General features: G+C 41.4%; 1 protein-coding gene across 6 annotated transcripts in view; it reads right to left on the bottom strand.

Annotated features, from left to right (window-relative positions):
- Positions 1-19,481, bottom strand: part of PTPRM (protein tyrosine phosphatase receptor type M) — a 900,933-nt gene that overhangs the window by 529,522 nt on the left and 351,930 nt on the right. For all 6 annotated transcript variants that reach the window (XM_088469672.1, XM_088469673.1, XM_088469674.1 and 3 more), the window contains exons 6-7: positions 17,158-17,332; positions 5,078-5,371 (exon numbers count right to left, since the gene is read on the bottom strand). In XM_088469672.1, coding sequence (XP_088325798.1) covers positions 5,078-5,371; positions 17,158-17,332 — 469 coding nt within the window. The remainder of the gene's footprint in view (positions 1-5,077; positions 5,372-17,157; positions 17,333-19,481) is intronic.

Below are 19,481 nucleotides of genomic sequence, written 5' to 3'. Positions count from 1 at the left end.
ACCATATAAATAATGTGAAGTTCCATAGTAACCTCTATATAATGTTAAGGAATCCTTGAGGCGCCATATAAATAATGTGAGGTTCCTTGGTATCCTTTGTATGGCTATATGGTACCCTTGTGTTGTCATATAAATAATGTGATGTTCCATTGTATCCTTTCTATAGTGATATGAAACCCTTGTAGCACATTATAATTAATGTGAGGTTCCATAGTATCCTTTGTATGGCAATGAGGAACTCTTGTGGTGTCATATAAATGATGTGACTTTTCATAGTATCCTTTGTTTGGTGAAAAGGAACTCTTGTGGTGTCATATAAATGATGTGAGTTTTCATAGTATCCTTTGTATGGTGATAAAGAACTATTGTTGCACCACATAAATAACATGAGGTTCAATTGTATCCTTTGTATGGTGATAAGGAACTCTTGTGGTATCATATAAATAACATGAGGTTCCCTAGTAACCTTTGTATGGTGATAAGGAACGCTTATGGTGCCATATAAATAATGTGAGCTTCCATAGTATCCTTTGTATGGCGATACGTAACCCTTGTGGCGCCATATAAATAATGTCAGGTTCCATAGTATCCTCTGTATGGCGATAAGGAACCCATGTGGTGCCATATAAATAATGTGAGGTTCCATAGTATCCTCTGTATGGCGATAAGGAACCCTTGTGGCGCCATATAAATAATGTGAGGTTCCATAGTATCCTCTGTATGGCGATAAGGAACCCTTGTGGCGCCATATAAATAATGTGAGGTTCCATAGTATCCTCTGTATGGCGATAAGGAACCCTTGTGGCGCCATATAAATAATGTGAGGTTCCATAGTATCCTCTGTATGGCAATATGGAACCCTTGTGGTGCCATATAAAGAAAATACAATAATAATACTAATAAAAGGTTTCTATCGCATAAAAAGTATATCTCAAAGTACTGTAGTGCTCTGTGGTGTATTATAAAACAGATAGTCACTGTTATTGATACAGTTACATCTAACTGAACATAGTTTATTCATTTGTCAGACGAATGCAGCTTCTGGCATTATGCCACAGGTGTCGAGGTGGGTTGGGTATGAAATGCCGACGACCGGGAAGCCATCTGACTAAATCCCTTGTAGCCTGGCCCGGGCAGCGCTGGGCTCTTCCAGGTGGCTCAGCTCCGGAATGGGCATAACCTTTAATTTAACAAAGCGGTGGTGTGGCGTCATGGGTCACGCTGCCGCACGTCTTCCCTGCCGGTCAGGCAGGCTGCGCCTGGGTTAACCAGTTGAGATGATTGGGAATAGAGGATAAGGAATAGGGGCTGGGGGCAGAGGAATTGATGGGGGTTGGGGACGGAAGAAGGTGAAGGGGGCAGAGGAAGGTGATAATGGCTGGGGCAGAGGAAGGTGATGGGGTCTGGGGATGAAAATGGTTATGGAGGCTGGGGATGGAGGAAGGTGAATGGGGCAGGTGACAGGGGCTGGAGGAAGGTGATGGAGGCTGGGGATGGAGGAAGGTGAAGGGGCAGATGAAGGTGATAGGGGCTGGGGGCAGAATGTGACAGGTGCTAGGGGCAGAGGAAGGTGATGGGGCAGAGGAAAGTGATGGGGGGCTTCTGTGCTGAGGATGGTGATGAGAGGCTGAATTGGAGGAAGGTGATGAGGGGCTGAGGACTGAGGATGACTGGCTGCAGACACAATCCCTCCTTCCCCTGAGGCATCGAGAAGACCTTGCAAGAGACGGCAGACAAGAACTACAGCCTGCATCATCAGTGACAGAGAGACAGTGTGGTAAGTCATAGTGTATTTTTACTTAATTTAAAGGCTGGCATATCTTTCAGTTAACATTCTCATGCTTCACATATCACACATGCAGGGGAGGAATGTGCGGGATCGGGGGTGGTGAGAAGGTTGGGCCCAGTGTACCAGGCCCCGAGATTTCTGTTGCTGGCCTTGATTATAGCACCTTTCAAATCAACAATGTTAATAATAATAATAATAGATATACATTTATTTCATGTTTCTACTGTATATGTGTAAATAGCTATAATATTCCACACTAACCACCTCATAGGAAAAAAACCCAAAAACAAATAGTACTGGTCAGGGAAATAGAAAAATATTCACTGCAACACTGTTTTAATGCTTCTTATTTTGAGTATAATACTACCCAATGATTAAGTTATCTTTGCACCTCTGGAATAATTTTGTTTGTGTCCCATTCTGCCTTGTGTGGCAAACTTCCTGACTGAGGTGAAACACTTTGTTGAGTTCATTAAGCTGTGAAGTGACACTTCAATGATTGCACATTGACCTTGTGGTGAATAATACTTGCTGGTCTAAAAGATTAATCTACTTGTTGTGCTTCTTGGCTTTGGCCATTTACGTGGTTGCAGACTGCACAGGACTAACAGCAAATCAGTGTAAATGTGACAACATTTTATTTACCAAAGCACAAAACTTTTAGTGTTATTTTTGTATAGTTTTAAAACCATTGGGCCAATTAGCATTAATGTCTCGGAGGTTGCATCACGAGTTATGTTTCCATGTGATAATGATCTTTGTTCATTTTTACAATAGGCCTTGTTTTCATTAGAACTACTACTGGTAATTTGCTCAGAACCAGGCTACAAGTTATTCTCGCTACAAACTGAATCAGTTCTATTATCTTTGTGTTTGTAAACAAGTATACTTCCATTTGTACATGTATCTGGGCCAACAGTGTGTTTGCTTTATTTTTGTTAATGTTGTGGCCAGTGGTGTAGCCGGTGGAAGAGGGGTCCTGCAGGGGGAGCAGTCTTTCCCCCAGTTAAATATCTGCACATAACTGACGTCTATTTAGGTCCCAGGGGTTTAGGCCGGATTAACGGCAGGACGAATGGGGAGGTCATCCCCACATGACCGGTCGAGCTCAGTAGCTGTTCCAGACACTTTAAGAGCGCAATGCCAGGATCACAAGTTTACCACAATCAACCTGTCAGTCTGACGGAGACTGGAAGAGGGAGCACTACAGTGTATGGAGTTGCTCATACGCGGACGGAGGCAGAGAAGACTACATGGGTATGACTCAATGTGTGTGAGGGGGATTGCTGTCACAGAACATTACACTGTATATTGGCCCTAATTTATCGCCTTTATGTGTGTTTGGGTTGTTACAAGCAGCCCTGATTCAGAGCTAGAGGCAATACCGAGATTTACGCAGATTGAAGGATCGTTTGCCATTGCGCATGCGTGTAAGCTGCACTACAAATTAATTGCGATTATGCTCACACAGAGTGACAGGCTCTCAGCATTTGGGGGAGGCAACGGGGGGGGGGGTGGCTTGAGAAACGCAGACTTGTCTGACCATTTAAATACTCTTTTGTGGTCGTGCATAAATTAGCCATTGCATTCCTAATCGCAGCAGGAGAGCCCTCTGTGTGGCTGGAGGACCGCTATGTTCGTGACAGCTTAGACTTACTCAGAATGCTGAAGGCACCTGATCTGTGTTCGTTGTTTCCATTTTTGTGCGTAAGCTGCAGATGTAAGAACTGAAGCTTTAAGCACTGGACGGCAAGTGAGTCATTAGCATATTATCGCAATTGCGATCCGTGACATATCGCTGCTGCGATTACATTTATGTCCATCTCTGAATCGAGTCTATACAGTAGCTGCCAATTATGCTAAGAACAAGCAAACTGGGCTTATATAAAGAAGGAGAGGAAGGTGCTATTAAGAACAGTCACTGAATGTTGGTATAATGGTTTTGTGTCTCCTGTTCATGTATTGTATAATCTGTTATCTCCTGCTCATACAACATCTAAAATTAAAAGCCTCCATTTGTGCCTGATGTAATGTCTTGAAGAAAGTTTACAGAGCAGCAAAGTGGTGTTTGTATTAAAAAGCTGTTTGTAGCATTCATAACATTCATGTGTATGTAATATTTTTTATACTTTGACATCATTTTGATACATAATAAATGTCAGGAAACTGCTGACTGATGATAAGCAGGAATGGACATGGATCACAGTAGCAGAAGGGCAATCCATATGCAACCAGTCAGATACCCAGAATTAGGGAAGTTAAAGCCAGGAGGATGGATGTATAGATAGATAGATAGATAGATAGATAGATAGATAGATAGATAGATAGACAGACAGAATTGTAAATAGGACTCCAGATAAATCCAGTACCTGGTGCCTAGGTGCCCTCTCTAGTTGTAGGTACTCATTGAGATAGAAATAATGGACAGCACTCCAGGTCTTCTTTCATTTCATTTCAAAGCACCTAGCAATCTTTTCTCAAGGCTGGTACCTTGAAAAAAGAATGCAAGGCATTCTGAAAAGTTGGTGGGAAATGGGATAATAACCTTTTATTCAAAGAACACATGGAGTGCCACCCATCTATCTATCCATCTCTATATATGTGTGTGTGTGTGTATATATATATATATATATATATATATACACAAACATATTGAGATGGATATATATAGTATATTTGTATAAAATGGGCACGACCACGAGTCACCAGGAAATATATATAGATATATAGACACATATATACATACACACAATATTTTCTTTAGAATCAATGGTACACATAAAATACACAAGCACAGAAAATTATCTTGGAGACCTGCTAATAGCCTTTTTTTTTTCAGGGTTAAGTAATATACTGGTCAGATCGCAAAATTAATAGCTGGGATGCTTTATGAGCAATGCCAGCTGCACCTTTGTTTCTGTTACGGCATATACAAGGAGACTGTAACATAGAGTATGAGTCATATAATTTAAAATAGACTAATTTTAGCAAGAAAGATATATTCTTCCTGTAAACCAAATTAGCATTTATGTATGTGTCCCCCCCTCCCCCACACACTTGCTCCTTCCCGTAATATAGGCTTAAAACAATTTGAAGAATTTAGATTATACTGCACAATGTGCATAATACACTATTTAAAGCTCTGCTTCTTTGCAAATCATTTTAAGATATGGATCCTATGATTAAACTCATCAAGACACTACAGGGTTTCAAGACTAAAATGTTCAAACAGTGATGACACTGAATGTTGTAGATAACTGAAAGACACCTTTCTTTTTGTGTACTCACCAGCACATTTTGTCCTTGTCCTCAATGCAGGTCCAGGGGATCCAGTACCACCTTCTCCTGGTCTTGTTAAGAGAACACTTATTTCATATTCCGTATCAGGATCAAGATGTCCAATCTTATATATGGAAGCGTCCACTGGCTGGATGTCATACCAGCTCCCACTTGTAGTGCGATACTCTACTTCTCTCTGAAGGATGGGACCATCTCCATTTATTGAGTTTGCATTGAGCTGTATCCACAAATACGTAGCTCCAACAGAGGTAAGTTGGGGAGGTGCAATGGGTACAGGTGGTTCTGAAAATACCCAGAAAGCATTAATAAATACCATTTACGTTTTCTAATTTTTTCTACCATGATATTATTCTATGCAGTATATTTACTAAAGTGCGAGTTTTTAGAAGTGGAGTTGTTGCCCATAGCAACCAATCAGATTCTACGTTTCATTTATCTATCACCTTCTAGAAGGTAATAGCTAGAATCTGATTGGTTGCTGTGGGCAACAACTCCACTTCTAAACACTTGCACTTTAGTAAATATACCCCTAAATGTGAAAGGAGCAGATGTAATTGTATATTCTTCAAACTAAAACACTGTACTTATTATTCTGGGAACTTATTCTTAGAACATCATCTATAGAACAAAGAAGAAACATTAACACCACCTTGTTACATATTTACTCTTCTCTTCCCTAGCCAGAGCCTTGAGGACTGCTCCATGCAGCCAATTTTCCCTGGCTAAACAGGTTCTATATGATACAGAATGGCAAATGAATTATGTTCCCTACTTTAAAATGGCTGCAGAGGGGGTTTAATGGGTGAACCAATCTTGACAGCGGCGTCTGCTTGGTCTTCCTGCTTTCAGTTTTCAGTGGTGAGAGGACAATCACAAAAAAACTGCTGCACAGAGCAGCCTCTGAAACACTTGGCTACTGGAGAGAGTAGAGTAACAAAATGTTAAGAGTAGCTTTATGTGGGGATTTCAATTTGTTTTTAAGCGCTCATAGCTGATCAAGAGCTATTCAATTATTTGTACCGCTGGGCGCGAGTGCCCGTTACTTTTAGCACTTAGGTCAGAAATCCGACCTAAGTAAGGCCTTTGGGCGCCTTAACCTTATCGTGCCCGGCTTTTAGACGGGATTAGCTGCTTTAGGTGGCTAATCCCCTGCATTTTGGACACAACATCCACAGTAAGTGTTGTGTGTCTGCAGCACTTGTGCCCATCAGCACAACAACTGAATATCGCCCGTAACTTGGAAGATATACAAGTGTCACATATCAAATTAATCAGCGCAGTCTCAAGAAAAGGTTTGTCTCATCCATTTGACTAAGAAGCATTTACGGGTGAAAAAGATGCAAAAAAGACACTCGGTACGAGCAGAGTCAGACAGCACCTGGCGCAGCAATAATGTATGAGGACACATCTGTACGTCTCATATTTTTACCCTTTTTTTGGCAAGCTAACATTGAAAGGCTGTTCCATGTACACATTTCCATTGCACTGCTAATACAGACAGCATGGAACAAACAGAGCTCTATCATTTTCAACTGAGTATATCTGCCACTTATGTTTCATGAATTCGCACAAGCAAAGCTACAGTAGATGCAACTACCACCTGCCATATATCATCCACTGAGCATCCTATTTCTATCTTTCAAATACACCATCATTATGAATTGCACTTCGCATTACAAAACCAAATACACTGAAATGTATGAGGATTCTTGGCTCCTGTGCACAAATGCATTCATAAAATATCCTTATTGCTCTTGGGAAACAGAGTCACTCTAACATATTTAATACTAAATGACCTTTGGAGTTACTCTAAAAAGTTTTAACGTTCAAAACAAAGTAAAAAAAACAAAAATAAAAACAATTGAATCTGCCAAAGAAATCATTAGCCACTGGCGGTAATGTTAGTAATGACTGAGTGCATGTGCGAGAACCACGTGCTGTAAACACATCCGACCCTACTCAAAATCATTTAACATCAATTTAAGTGATTAAGCTATTTCTTGACCCAGGACGTGATACAATGCTCTCCTGGAGAATCCTAAGGCAAGTGTGTAGCCATGCTCAAAAAAATACTTAATTACTTTAATATTCTGCCTATATTTTAAGCTCTGGTGAACTGAAATGCAAATTCAATGGCAAGGTTGAAAGGGTTACAAGATATACCAATTAAGTAACAGAGTTAAAGGTATTTGAATGAAATACAGTGCATTTTATTACTTTATGGAAACCCCAAAGGTATTTGCAGCAACTTGTGCATAGTGGGTAAAATAGAATCAATGACGCAGTACTATCCTGAAGGCTAAACAAAGCACATGGACAGCTGATTCTTAAATAAAAAGTATAATGCTGGACTAGCGTGTTATGCACACATTGATTTATTTTTAATGATACAGTAAGTCTTCAAATTACTTTTGCCATCATATGCAGTACAGCAACAGTTTATACTCCAGAAAAAATATAGTATACTACCCATGATAGATAAAATTCATAGAAGATCACACTCAATGCATACAGATGTGTCCTCATACATTTTTGCTGTAGTCGCGCCAAGGGATGGAAATGTTTACAGCATCCAGCTAGCGCCGAGGAGGATGCTGTCCTTTCATCCATCCCACAAGCATCACTGAAAACCCATTAAAAAACCACCTGCGCCAGCCACGTGCAATGTTTAAAACTTGTCGCATCCATACACCCCCCCCGAAAAACCAGACCCAAAACGTTAAACCCATTTTTAATGATTTTTTTTTTCACCCAAAATTTGATCGGTCGTTTTCTCCCAAAGTACATAACTTACGGCGAAAAAATTGGTGAAAATTGGGTGATATTATCGGCGCTAATTGAATCTGGCCCTTAGCCGCACACTGATGTGACAAAGGAGACTGCACTGATTACTTTTATGGGCGGGATGTACTAAGCTTTGCATTAGCAATGTGGTACATCCCCCTGACTTCGGGTACACACCGTGGTTCATTACCGCGGTATGTATCAAGAATTTTGCAAAGTACAGCTCTCACGATAAGAGTTGTCCTTTGCGATGCTGCCGGGCAGAGGGACTTCAGGGTTTAACACCCAGAAGTCCCTCTGGCGTCCTTCTGCGCATGTGCAGAAGGACGCCAGCCGTGGGAACTCATGGAAGGGATCTGATTGGATCCCTCCCAGCCTGGAGCATCCTGATAAGAAGCCAATAGGCTTCTATTGGGTAACCCATCAGGACAAAGCACCGGAATGCCTTGCATTCCAGGTGCTTAGTACATTTGGGGAATGCGGTAAAACCCCCGAAAACAACATTTTCAGGAGTTTTACCGCATTTTTACCATTAGTACATCCGGGCCGATAGGCGCCACTTGTATATATGTATTTGACCGAGTCTGTATATGAAGCACAACGGAACGTGGTGTTAAAAAAAGCTGCAGCTGCTGCATCATAGCACTTCATATACAGATTCAGACTCAGTCGCACACAGATATACAAGTGTTGCAAATGTTTGCAACTAAGACGCATTTTCGGGTGAAAAAGATGCTTGCCGCAAGCTGAGTCGCATGCTGAGAAGGGCTGTTTGGTGCGACTGCAGCAATAGTGTATGAGGACACATCTGTATAATGAAACATTTCACAGCAATTAATTAAACAGCTATTTATTTTACTTATTCAAACCATGCCTATAAAGCCCGTCTAGTGAGAAAAAATCTCATTGCCCTCATCACCACCTCTTTAAGCAAGAAAAAAAGGAAATGCTAATTTAGAAAGGCAGATTTCCTAAAAAAAAAAAAAAAAAAAGCAGGAATGACAATATTTTGCTAACTATCATCATATCTAAAAGTAATATGAATGAATGTCAGAGTAAATACTGCACTGCATGCAAATTAAAGTGCAAATTAAGGAACACATCCATCAGGGTCCTTATCCACAGTAGTGGTTTATTAAAATGTTATCATATAGAACACAAATGGAAACATTAACTTCAGCATAAGACACTGGGCTATAACATTATTTCCGCACAAAGCAAAGTACAATATTGCCACCATTTCTCAACAAAGTCTGTCCTTTAATGTTGTTAGAGGACAATTTAACTGACATTTCACTAATACTTCTGAAGAACTGTAGTTATTATACAACAGCACAGTCCTAGTGGAAGCTTTATCTGTTAATGTCATAATATTTTTCATGTTTGTGATAAGTAAATCATTTTATCTCTAAATAGAGCTTACTCCGTTCTTTACCAAATACAAAGAATACATTTAGTCGCCTTCTTTCATAAATACAAAGAATACTGCAGATCTTACTATTTCAAAGAATATATGAGATGCCAATGTTTCAATAAATGCCTCAATTGCGTTAAAAAAAAAGTGATATAATCTCGAATCCTACTGGAAGCTTAAAATGAAAATGACTAAGCTTTAGGATGAATGTGGTTTTTTTTTTCCCTTGGAAGAAATAAAGTTAAGTTCTTGCAAAAGGAACTAAAGCTTTGAATAGAAGTGGGTCAGCTGCACTACAGATGGCTTCCCCTACATGCCCTCTGCTAAATGCTGAAGCCCAACTTCTAAAAGCCGAGAGACACCTAGCTTTTCCTTGCCTGAACTCAATAAGTAGGTTGAACCCTGCAATAATCGGATGTGTTTTCAGACAGAGCCATCAGAGTGCTCTTTGTCTGGATAATAATGCACCTGTGGCCAGGCCAATATTAGAAAAGTTTAGTCAGTGAACCATATGTAGAAGACTAATATGCTTTTCCGAACACATCAAATCAATACGGCCCTGCTGCCTGCCTTTTGTTCATATCTATTTTAATAACAGGCACAATGAAAGATGTGCTGTTGTACAAAAACAATCTTGTATATCATGGTCTAGGACTCGCATCTATGGAAGGATACAATAACATAATACATTTAGCTCCTAACCAGAAATAATTGTTGCTTCTGGAACTCTTTAGACCAGATTGTCAGAAACACACACTGTGATAGCCCAAAGCTGCTCACTATTGGTCCACGACTATCTGAAAAATTAAAGATATTTAATTATTGAGCAAATTAATCTTCTAATGACATCAACTAATTAAGTTTACTTACTGTAGTTGTCTCAGTCACTACACTTAGAAAACTTATACTATTTGTATTTCAGATCCACAGCTATGAGCCCAACAATAGCAAATTATGTAATTGCTCCTGTAAATCAAACTTTAAAAGTTTGGTACAGTGTATTAGTGACAGCACACATTCTAGAAGTGGACAAGCGGAGAAGTCGTCCATAGCAACCAATCAGCTCTTACCTATTATTTTTTAGCCTGTACTTGATAAATGCTACTTCAAAGCTGATTGTTTGCTATGGGCAACTTCTCCCCCGGTCTGTTTCTCCAGGCTTTTCACTACTTTTCACAGCTATCTCCTTTGGGGGCCTCACATTCTCACACACACCCTGGCCTGAAGATTTCCATGGTGGTGGTCATGGGGTCCTGCTATCCTTGGGTCACTCCTACCAAGTCTTACCTTCTGAACCCTCCATCTCATTATTTCCATTCGACACTCATGACATTTGCCTCTTCCAACTTCTTCGAGTAGCTGCCCTTTTTTCTTTTGTCTCCCTGGCCTTCGTTCAAAATTCCTCCATCACATGGCTTCCTGGCTCTTAATCTTCAAATGGGCTCTCAAGACCTATTTCTTCCTCAATGCTTTCCAGCGCTCATCCTAACCCACTACTCTATGCTCCATCCTCACTATCTAGCCCATCTGTGTCACCCCTGTTTGTCTGACCCTCCCCTTTAGAATGTAAGCTACCGCAAGCAGGGCCCTCTTCCCTTACGTGCTTCTTCTTGCCTTACTTTTACTTTCATTTACAATGGCTCCTAAAATTTGGTTACTGACACCCTGCTGCTTATTTAGGTGTTATGCAGCATTGTTTATAAATCATGTACTTGTCCTGCATTGTCTGTACTGTTAATAACTGTTGTCTTGTGTGCTCATTTGTTTCTGTACTTTGTAAGGCGCTGTGGAACTCTTGTGGCGCCATATAAATAAAAGATAATGATAATACTTGATACCTAAACCCCACAGTGCCTGTAATCACCGACTGTCCATAGCCATAAACTAACACAGTGCCTGTAATCACCGACTGCCCATAGTCATAAATTAACACAGTGCCTGTAATCATTGACTGACCATAGCCAAAAACTAACACAATGGCTGTAATCACCGACTGCCAATAGCCATAAACTAACACAGTGCCTGTAACCACCGACTACCCATAGCCATGAACTAACACAGTGCCTGTAATTACCGACTGCCCATAGCCATAAACTAACACAGTGTCTGTAATCACCAACTGGCCAGAGCCATAAACTAACACAGTTCCTGTAATTACCGACTGCCCATAGCCATGAACTAACACAGTGCCTGTAATTACCGACTGCCCATAGCCATAAACTAACACAGTGTCTGTAATCACCAACTGGCCAGAGCCATAAACTAACACAGTTCCTGTAATTACCGACTGCCCATAGCCATAAACTAACACAGTGCCTGTAATTACCAACTGGCCAGAGCCAGGATTTAATGTACCTGTAATCATCAACTGCACCAACTACCCAGAGCTAGAAACTAACATAGGACCTTATTCAGACCCGCTTGCTAGGAAGTGTTCACACGCAGCCAGCCAATTTTTGCATTCTGCGCCTGCTTACATATCGCAGTGCGCGTTCGCGAACCAGTCAGAGTGATCGGCAAGCGTTCGCTCGCTGCGAATAGACAGCCTGGCAGAATGAGTGACAGGTCAAGCCATTTGTGGGTGATGACAGGGGTTGGTCTATGAAAACGGGAAAGTGGAGGTGCCTAAGCGTCTCAACACCGTTTCAGAGGTGTGCATAATTAAGATGCAGCATCATAGAACACGTCACCTGGCTGAATTTTACACTGAAGTGCTTGCAGTGCTTGTGGTAGGGTATGGTCAACCACAAGCAATAAATTTGCTTCCGATGGTACCGATGGTTCCATACACATCCTGGACATGACGTGCGCAAGTGGGCGTCTTCAGACAGGCTGGTGGGCACCTACATACACAGAACGATCGCACACCAAGACATAATGGGCGTGCTTATGCCTTGCCGTGCGATCACCTGCCTTGCGGTCACTTAGCTGAATTTGCATACGCATCTAGCGAGTGGGTCTGAATCGAGCCCATAGTGCCTGTAATCACCAACTACACAGAACTAGAAACAAACACAGTCCCTGTAATCACCAATTGCCCATAGCCACAAAATAGTGTTGTACCTGTAATCACCAACTGCCCAGAGCCAGAAACTAAAGGTGCCCACACACATAGCAACATTTTAAACGATTTGGCCGACTTCGACGAATCGTGACGACGAATCGGGTAAAAAAAGTACAAATCATGAGTTTATACTCACGAGCACGATGCCGATGCGCGTCCCCGCTCGTCGTACATCGCATCTTCTGATCTGCCGTGCTGTAGGGCAGATTAGCCAATCTGGGATACAATGCATTGGCTGCAAGATAGATCTTTAGTCAGATTGGACATTTTTAACTCCAAATCGTGATCACGACGGCAAGGGAGCTCCCGTGAAAGTTCATGAGGAAATTGGCCATAAAATCGTATCGTGAGGACATCGGTATGTGTGTGGGCACCTTCACAGTGTCTGTAATCCATACTTGCCGACTTTTATTATCTGCTCCCCGGGAGATGCCCAGAGAGCAGACATAGCTGGCCACTTTGGGCCGTGGCTTTCGCTGTTAATGCTAAATTTCTTTAATCTATTTTTTATCTTGTGGCCATTGTACTGTGCATTTTTTTGAAGACCCTGTATAGCATAACTAGGTACCACTGCCCACCGTGGCTCTGCTTGTTATTTATGCTGATGTAAGTGTTGCAAATGTCTTTTGTTCTTATGTTATTCTAAAGCTAAAGGTTGCTGTACTTGAAAAATGGCAGTTAGGAGCTGATTGGCTGGTACCTTATCACCGTTCTCTTTATCTTCTAACACAGCTTAGTAAATAGACCCCTAAGACTTCTATCAATATCCAGAAAGATGGGTTATGTCTAGCATGAATTTTAGACAATTAAGCTGTATTGATTGATAATAGTTAGTCATGTTAGGTATACCTAAACTACCTTCAAATTTAGGAGTAAATAATGTAAGGTATCTATTATAGTGTCCTTGGCTCCCCTTGGACTAATTGAGAATGATACAGGCATTTAATATTGGCCAAAATAAGCGCCATAGGAAAGGTTCTGAAAAGGTGTATAATTGTCAGAAGAATTTCCATTTATAAAATCATGTTTACGCTCAGGAAAGTTTATATTAAGACTACCTCCATTTTAACATTGTCTCCTCATTCAAGTGTCTAATAAAAGCTGCATAAGTTGCTTTATAGAAAGACTGATGGGAAGCAATCAGACTAATACCCAAGCATTGGAGTGTGTCCATGCAACAGATACAATCAAATAAATATCATTAGGTCAAACAACATAGTTATACTCTTTTGCCCATAAGTAGGTCAAAAAACAAGAGGGAAAATGCAGGTAGAAATAGAAATAGAAAGGGTGGAGATACAGAGAAATGTTTCTGACAACTGATCTAAATTCCATATTTGTAAATCTCTTTAGAAAATGTCTTTGTCAACCTGCATAAGAGAATTCATGTTTCCTATGTCAAATACCACCATTTTTATATGCTAGACTTCAGGGGTGTAAGTTCATACCAGTAGCACGGAGGCAAAACAGTTGTTGGTGCCCCCCCTCCCTCTGCTTGCATTCAATACCAATATCCCAGGCCCAGCATCAGCTTCACACACTCTCCCTAAAGCACATTTTCTTCCAGCACCCCAGCAGCACCCAGACACCCAATCTCCTCCCAATGCATTCCATGTCAATGCCCCAGCAGCACCCAGTCATGCACTTTCCTTCCACTGCATTCACATTCAACTCCCCAGCCATAACCAGTCATACACCCACCCTTGCATTACCGGCCAATATCCCAGCAGCACCCAGACACTCTCCTCCCACTGCATTCACATCCAAAACCCCAGCAGCACCCTGCCCTGTCACACACTCTAATTCAACTGCATTCACATCCAATACACCAGCAGTACCCAGTCACATCCCCACCCTGCATTCACTGCCAACAACCCAATTACACAATTACGCACTCTCCTCCCCCTGCTTCACTTTCAACTCCCCAACAACACCAAGACACACACTCTCTCCCTGCTGCATTCACTGCCAACATCCCAGCAGCGGCATCCAGACACACTATCCTCTCCCAACTAGCTACCAACACCCCAGCACACAAACACTACCTGATGCAGATCAGGCTCTTGCAATTTACTGCTCCTACAGCAACGGCAGAGGAAGCAGGTCCCACATGTGCGAGGAGGAAGAACCAACAAAGGAGTAAGGGGCTATGCAATCCAGGCTCTGCCATGCCACTTTTATATATATTGGTGCGGTTATATATATATATATATATATATATATATATATATATATATATATATATATGTCTATCTACCTATCTATCTTTTATGTAAAAAAAAAAGTTTACAATACACAGTCAGCAGGCATATTAACAGATACAGTTGACAGCTGACTCATGACCAGTATATTTAGGTTATAAATCAATTCCTATCTGAATTTCAACATTTCTATCTATCATTGTTTGCATATATAACATTTAGGTTAAAGCAAGCATACCTTAAATTGATATATGTCATATCAGCAGATACGGTAGATAACTGACTGTTATCCACAAAATGGTGACCTTTCTACCATAGCTAAGTGACATCACAAAGGCTGTTTATGATGAAACAAGTAATATGGTCAATATACTTAGGTGACAAATCACTTCCTGTATTCCTTTTGCCATTGCTATCTATTTATAATCTATCTACTGTATCATTTAGGTTAAAATAAGCTTACATTACAAGGGCAGTAAGAAAATTAACAAAGTTGATAACTAACAGTTCTATAGCAAGTCACATGGTCAGCCTATTGAGGATATAAATCACATACTGCTTGCATTTCACCAATGATATCTATCTATCCATCTATCTATCATTTTTTTCATATATAACATTTAGGTTAAGAAACAGCAAGTAACTGTGCATCTTGGTAAAACCATATTGAATGACAGGTGGGGCAAAATTAAAATGTGCAGAGAGATATTGATTTGGGAGGGACATGTCCTAAATGAAATCTAAATTGCAGTGTAAAAATAAAGCTGTCCAACATTTGTGGGCTGCATGCAGAAGCAGCCAATATTTACCCCACATGCAATATTTTTTTTTAAGTATTTGTACCCCTTGCTGAGCAACATGGTTTGTCCAGGTGCACAATTACTTGCTAAAGTTTATCTTACTCTATTCCCAAATCTGAATCAAGCCCATAGTCAGTATACTTAGGTGAAAAATCACCTCCTGCATGCATTTTGCCATTGCTATCTATTTATAATGTATCTATCATTTAGGTTAAGATAAGCTTACATTGCAAGGTCAGTAGGGATATTATTAACAAATACAGGCAAATACAGTTGATAACTAACAGTTCTGTAACAAGTCACATGGTCAGCCTATTGCACCAATGATCTCTCTCTCTCTCTCTCTCTCTCTCTCTCTCTCTCTCTGTCTCTCTCTCTCATTATTTTTATATATAACATTTAGGTTAAAATAAGCATACCTTACACTAAAACATGTCATATCAGCAGATACTGTTGATAAGTGACAGTTCTCTACAAAATGGTGACCTTTCTACCACAGCTGACAGACATCACAAAGGCTGTATGATGTAACAAGTCACATGGTCAGTATGCTGAAGTGAAACATCAACTACTGCATGCATTTTGCCATTTCTGTCTCTATCTATCTATCTATCTATCTATCTATCTATCTATCTATCTATCTATCTACAGTATATTTCCCTTTGGATAGAGCACCATAAACACACGTTCTAACCTTCCACTATCCATCTACATTTATTTTTAGCCCTTGACTGACAGATACGCGATAAAACTTTAATACAGCCTTTTAACAAACCTCCAAAAATACAATGATAATTAATGTATAGTTTATTATAAAGTATTAGCATTATATTTTTGGTAATGAAACCATAATATTTATTGAATAAATACATATATATTTCAGTTAGTGCTTTAAATATCCTATGACAGCAATAGACACTCTGTGGGACATAAAGCAAAATGTAAGAGCTGGGCCCGATAGGGCATAAAGCAGAGAAGTGTACTGACATGGCATAAGGCAGGGATGAGCAGGGGGCTGTGGGGGCTCTAGTGAAGGCTCAGAGTCTATTGCCCATCACCTGACTATGATAATGCATTTGTTTATTGCCATGGTCTCAACTTCCAAAGAGAAATGATATCTTGTTGTAGATGTTTCTCATGTGATAGATGTTAATATTACCAACCAAGAAAAGCCTGGATTCACAAAAGCCTATATGATGTCAGTGTATCAAAATCTTTCAATCACTATTGTCGAGTGCTGGCTGAGTGCTGCATTTTGTCCACAGTTAAGAATAGCTTTGAGCTTTGTTTTGGCAGAAGGAACACAATAGAGGTACATGAAATACTATTTCCCATGGAACTGATATGCAGAACATGTCCAGGAATGGTTTGTTTGTACAATATGAGACAATTCAGATTGTAGATTGTAAGCTCCTAGGAGCAGGGTCCTCCTCCCCACTGTCTCACAGCCTTCTTCTCTAGCGCTTCTATGACAGCCTTCCCCTTCAGTGCTGTACTGTGTATGGAGAATTGTGTTGCTAATTGTTACTTGTGTTCTGTTTTTATTTTGGTTACTGTATTGTAATGTAATGTTCTGTGAACGCTTTACTGTATGTACGGTGCTGCGGACCACTTGTGGTGCCCTATAACAAAAATAAAATAATAATAATAATAATAATAATAATAATAATTTACCAGTTGTTTTCAAATCAGTTCACATTGAAAAAGCTCAAACTCAAATCTGTGAACGTTTCTGAGAAGAAACAAACCGACCATTACATGAATATAAACAGCCACATATAAAGACATATTATGTTATAGAATACCTTTTACAACCAATTCAGCGTAGTTCGAGACTCCTACTCCTTCTTCAGTGCGGATCATACAACGGTAATTGCCAGCATCTCTCTTTGTTGTGTTCACTACATTAAATATGGCCGCAAATCGGCGATCATTATGCACTTTTATCTCCTTTAACGGAGCATCTCTTCCATTCGCACCCTGACAAGACAAGAGAAAAAAACATATTTCATTTTAATTTATTTTCCATAAATGTGCATTGAATATTCATCCTCCGTTTCCCTGAAACAGATGTTGCTGCAGGAAAGAATAGCTGATTGATTGCTTTGTCGTCTTTGTGTTTGCCCTGTTTTTAAACATCCAGCTGGCAATGCATTCAGAAAGTGAGGACATGTTCACAACAATTCAAAGTATGACGCACCCGCTAGCTGTGGTACTCTCTGACCAGCAGTATGAAAGCCAGTTTAATGGAAAGCAAGATTTGAAAGAACTAATATTCAAGTACAGCTGTGTCCGCGTACACCTATCCTTTTTGTGCCATACGGCACGAGAGGCCTGGACGTCTTAGATGCTCCACCACAGGTAGTGATATTTGTGCTTAAGCAATTTTTCCTGAATTTTACATCTTAATTTTTCTAATAGTGCACTTACTGCAACAGCGTATGCAGATCGGGCGCTTGTGCATACTGCACATGTGTGAGTTAGCATTGCGATCGCACTGCGATAACCTACGCCGATAGGAATCCCTTGCAGAGTGAGTGAGGCCGTGAGCGTTTGGGGGTGGTGACGGGGGAATTAGTAGCCCTTAGTAGCCAATATTGTACTAAGTAGGTAATAAAGTACTAAAGGCCTGATTAATTACGGATCGCAATTGCGATCACAGCCGATCTGTGTCTGCTGTTGCAGTTGCGACCCGTAATGAATCAGGCCCTAAGTACTGTACTTGAGTTTAGTATTTTTGTCACAAAGGAATGAATATAAAGTAACAGATGAAGTATAATGATGCGTTGTGTGAGTCACCCATGTAGGACCTCTGGGCCTGATTCAGACCTGGTCGCAAGCGCTGAGCGCTCGCAACCGGGTCGATGGTGGCCCACAGCGCATGCGCGCGATGGAGCCGGCTCCATCGTGCGCATGCGTGAGACCCGGCTAGCAACGGGCACTCCGTCGCTCCAGGTCTCACACCAAATGGGGCGAGCTGTTGATGTTGAGTGACAGCTCGCTCCGTTTGGTGGGCGGGGGGTGGCTGCCCAAACGGAGGCGTTCCCATGAGAACGCCTGCATTTGGAGGCGGCCCCACTGACATCACAAGTGATGTCAGTGGAGAACTTCCGGCTCTGTTAGAGCCGAAAGCTCTCTGTGATTGTGATGAACGAGACCCTACCACAAGGGTCTCGTCGCAAGCCCAATGGTCGCAATGGTCTTGATCATCGCGACCATCATCATGGCCGCTCGCTATGGCTGCGGGCCGTCACCCACAGCTATGCGAGCGGCCAAGAGGCCGCTCCAAAAAAAAAAGCCTGGCTCTGATTCAGAGCGAGCGCTCTGTCAGAGCGAGCGGCTCTGAATCAGGCCCTCTGTCTTTTGCCTTTTTACTCAGATGACGTATTTTGTCCTCAATTATGCATCTTAATTTGCTAATAATGTACCAAGTTGCTAATAGTGTACATTCAGTAGTGGATGGAATTGGGAACCTGCTCACAAGCAGCTCTGCAATTCCGTCCTTGCAAATATAGAAATGCAGCAAAAAGTGTCTGACACCCCGTGCTGCATTTGCGATGCCAGCATTGGGACCAAGGTCGCAGGCTGGGAAAACCATTGCAACCATCGGTCGCGATGGTGGACGGAGCCGGCCAACTGAGTAAGCCTCAGCTTAAGCAGACTGGCCAGCTTGTGAGGTCAGGAAACTGCATCCATGGACGCAGTTCCTGGACTTGCCACTCCCGGAAAATGGGGAAGACACGCCCCCGTTTCTGGGAACGCCGGCAATTCCCACCCCCGCACTGCCCCTAATATACCTCTGTCTGTCAATCAGGCAGAGGCATAGCAGGGGCTGTCTGCAATCACAGGAGGGGTGATCGCATGCGCAGATTCCCGATAATCATGAATCTGCGTTCAGCAGTGCACGCTGAATCAGCCCCTAAGTTGCTAATAGTGTAGTTGCTTATAGTGTACTAAGGGCCTAATTCAGACCCGCTCGCTAATACAAGGACACAGCCGCCCGCAGTGAAAGTATGCAAATCTGGCAATTGCTAGTTAAACATTAGTACACCCACTATGTTTTGCCACGAGATCGCAGTAAGAAACTAGATGCCCACCAGCCTGAAATAGGATGCCCAATTTTTGTTTG

Source organism: Taudactylus pleione, unplaced genomic scaffold (assembly GCF_031769625.1).
Source record: "Taudactylus pleione unplaced genomic scaffold, aTauple2 ptg000093l, whole genome shotgun sequence".
Lineage (NCBI taxonomy): Eukaryota > Metazoa > Chordata > Amphibia > Anura > Myobatrachidae > Taudactylus > Taudactylus pleione.
Note: the sequence above shows the minus strand (reverse complement) of the source record. Positions and strands in the feature narration are given on the sequence as shown.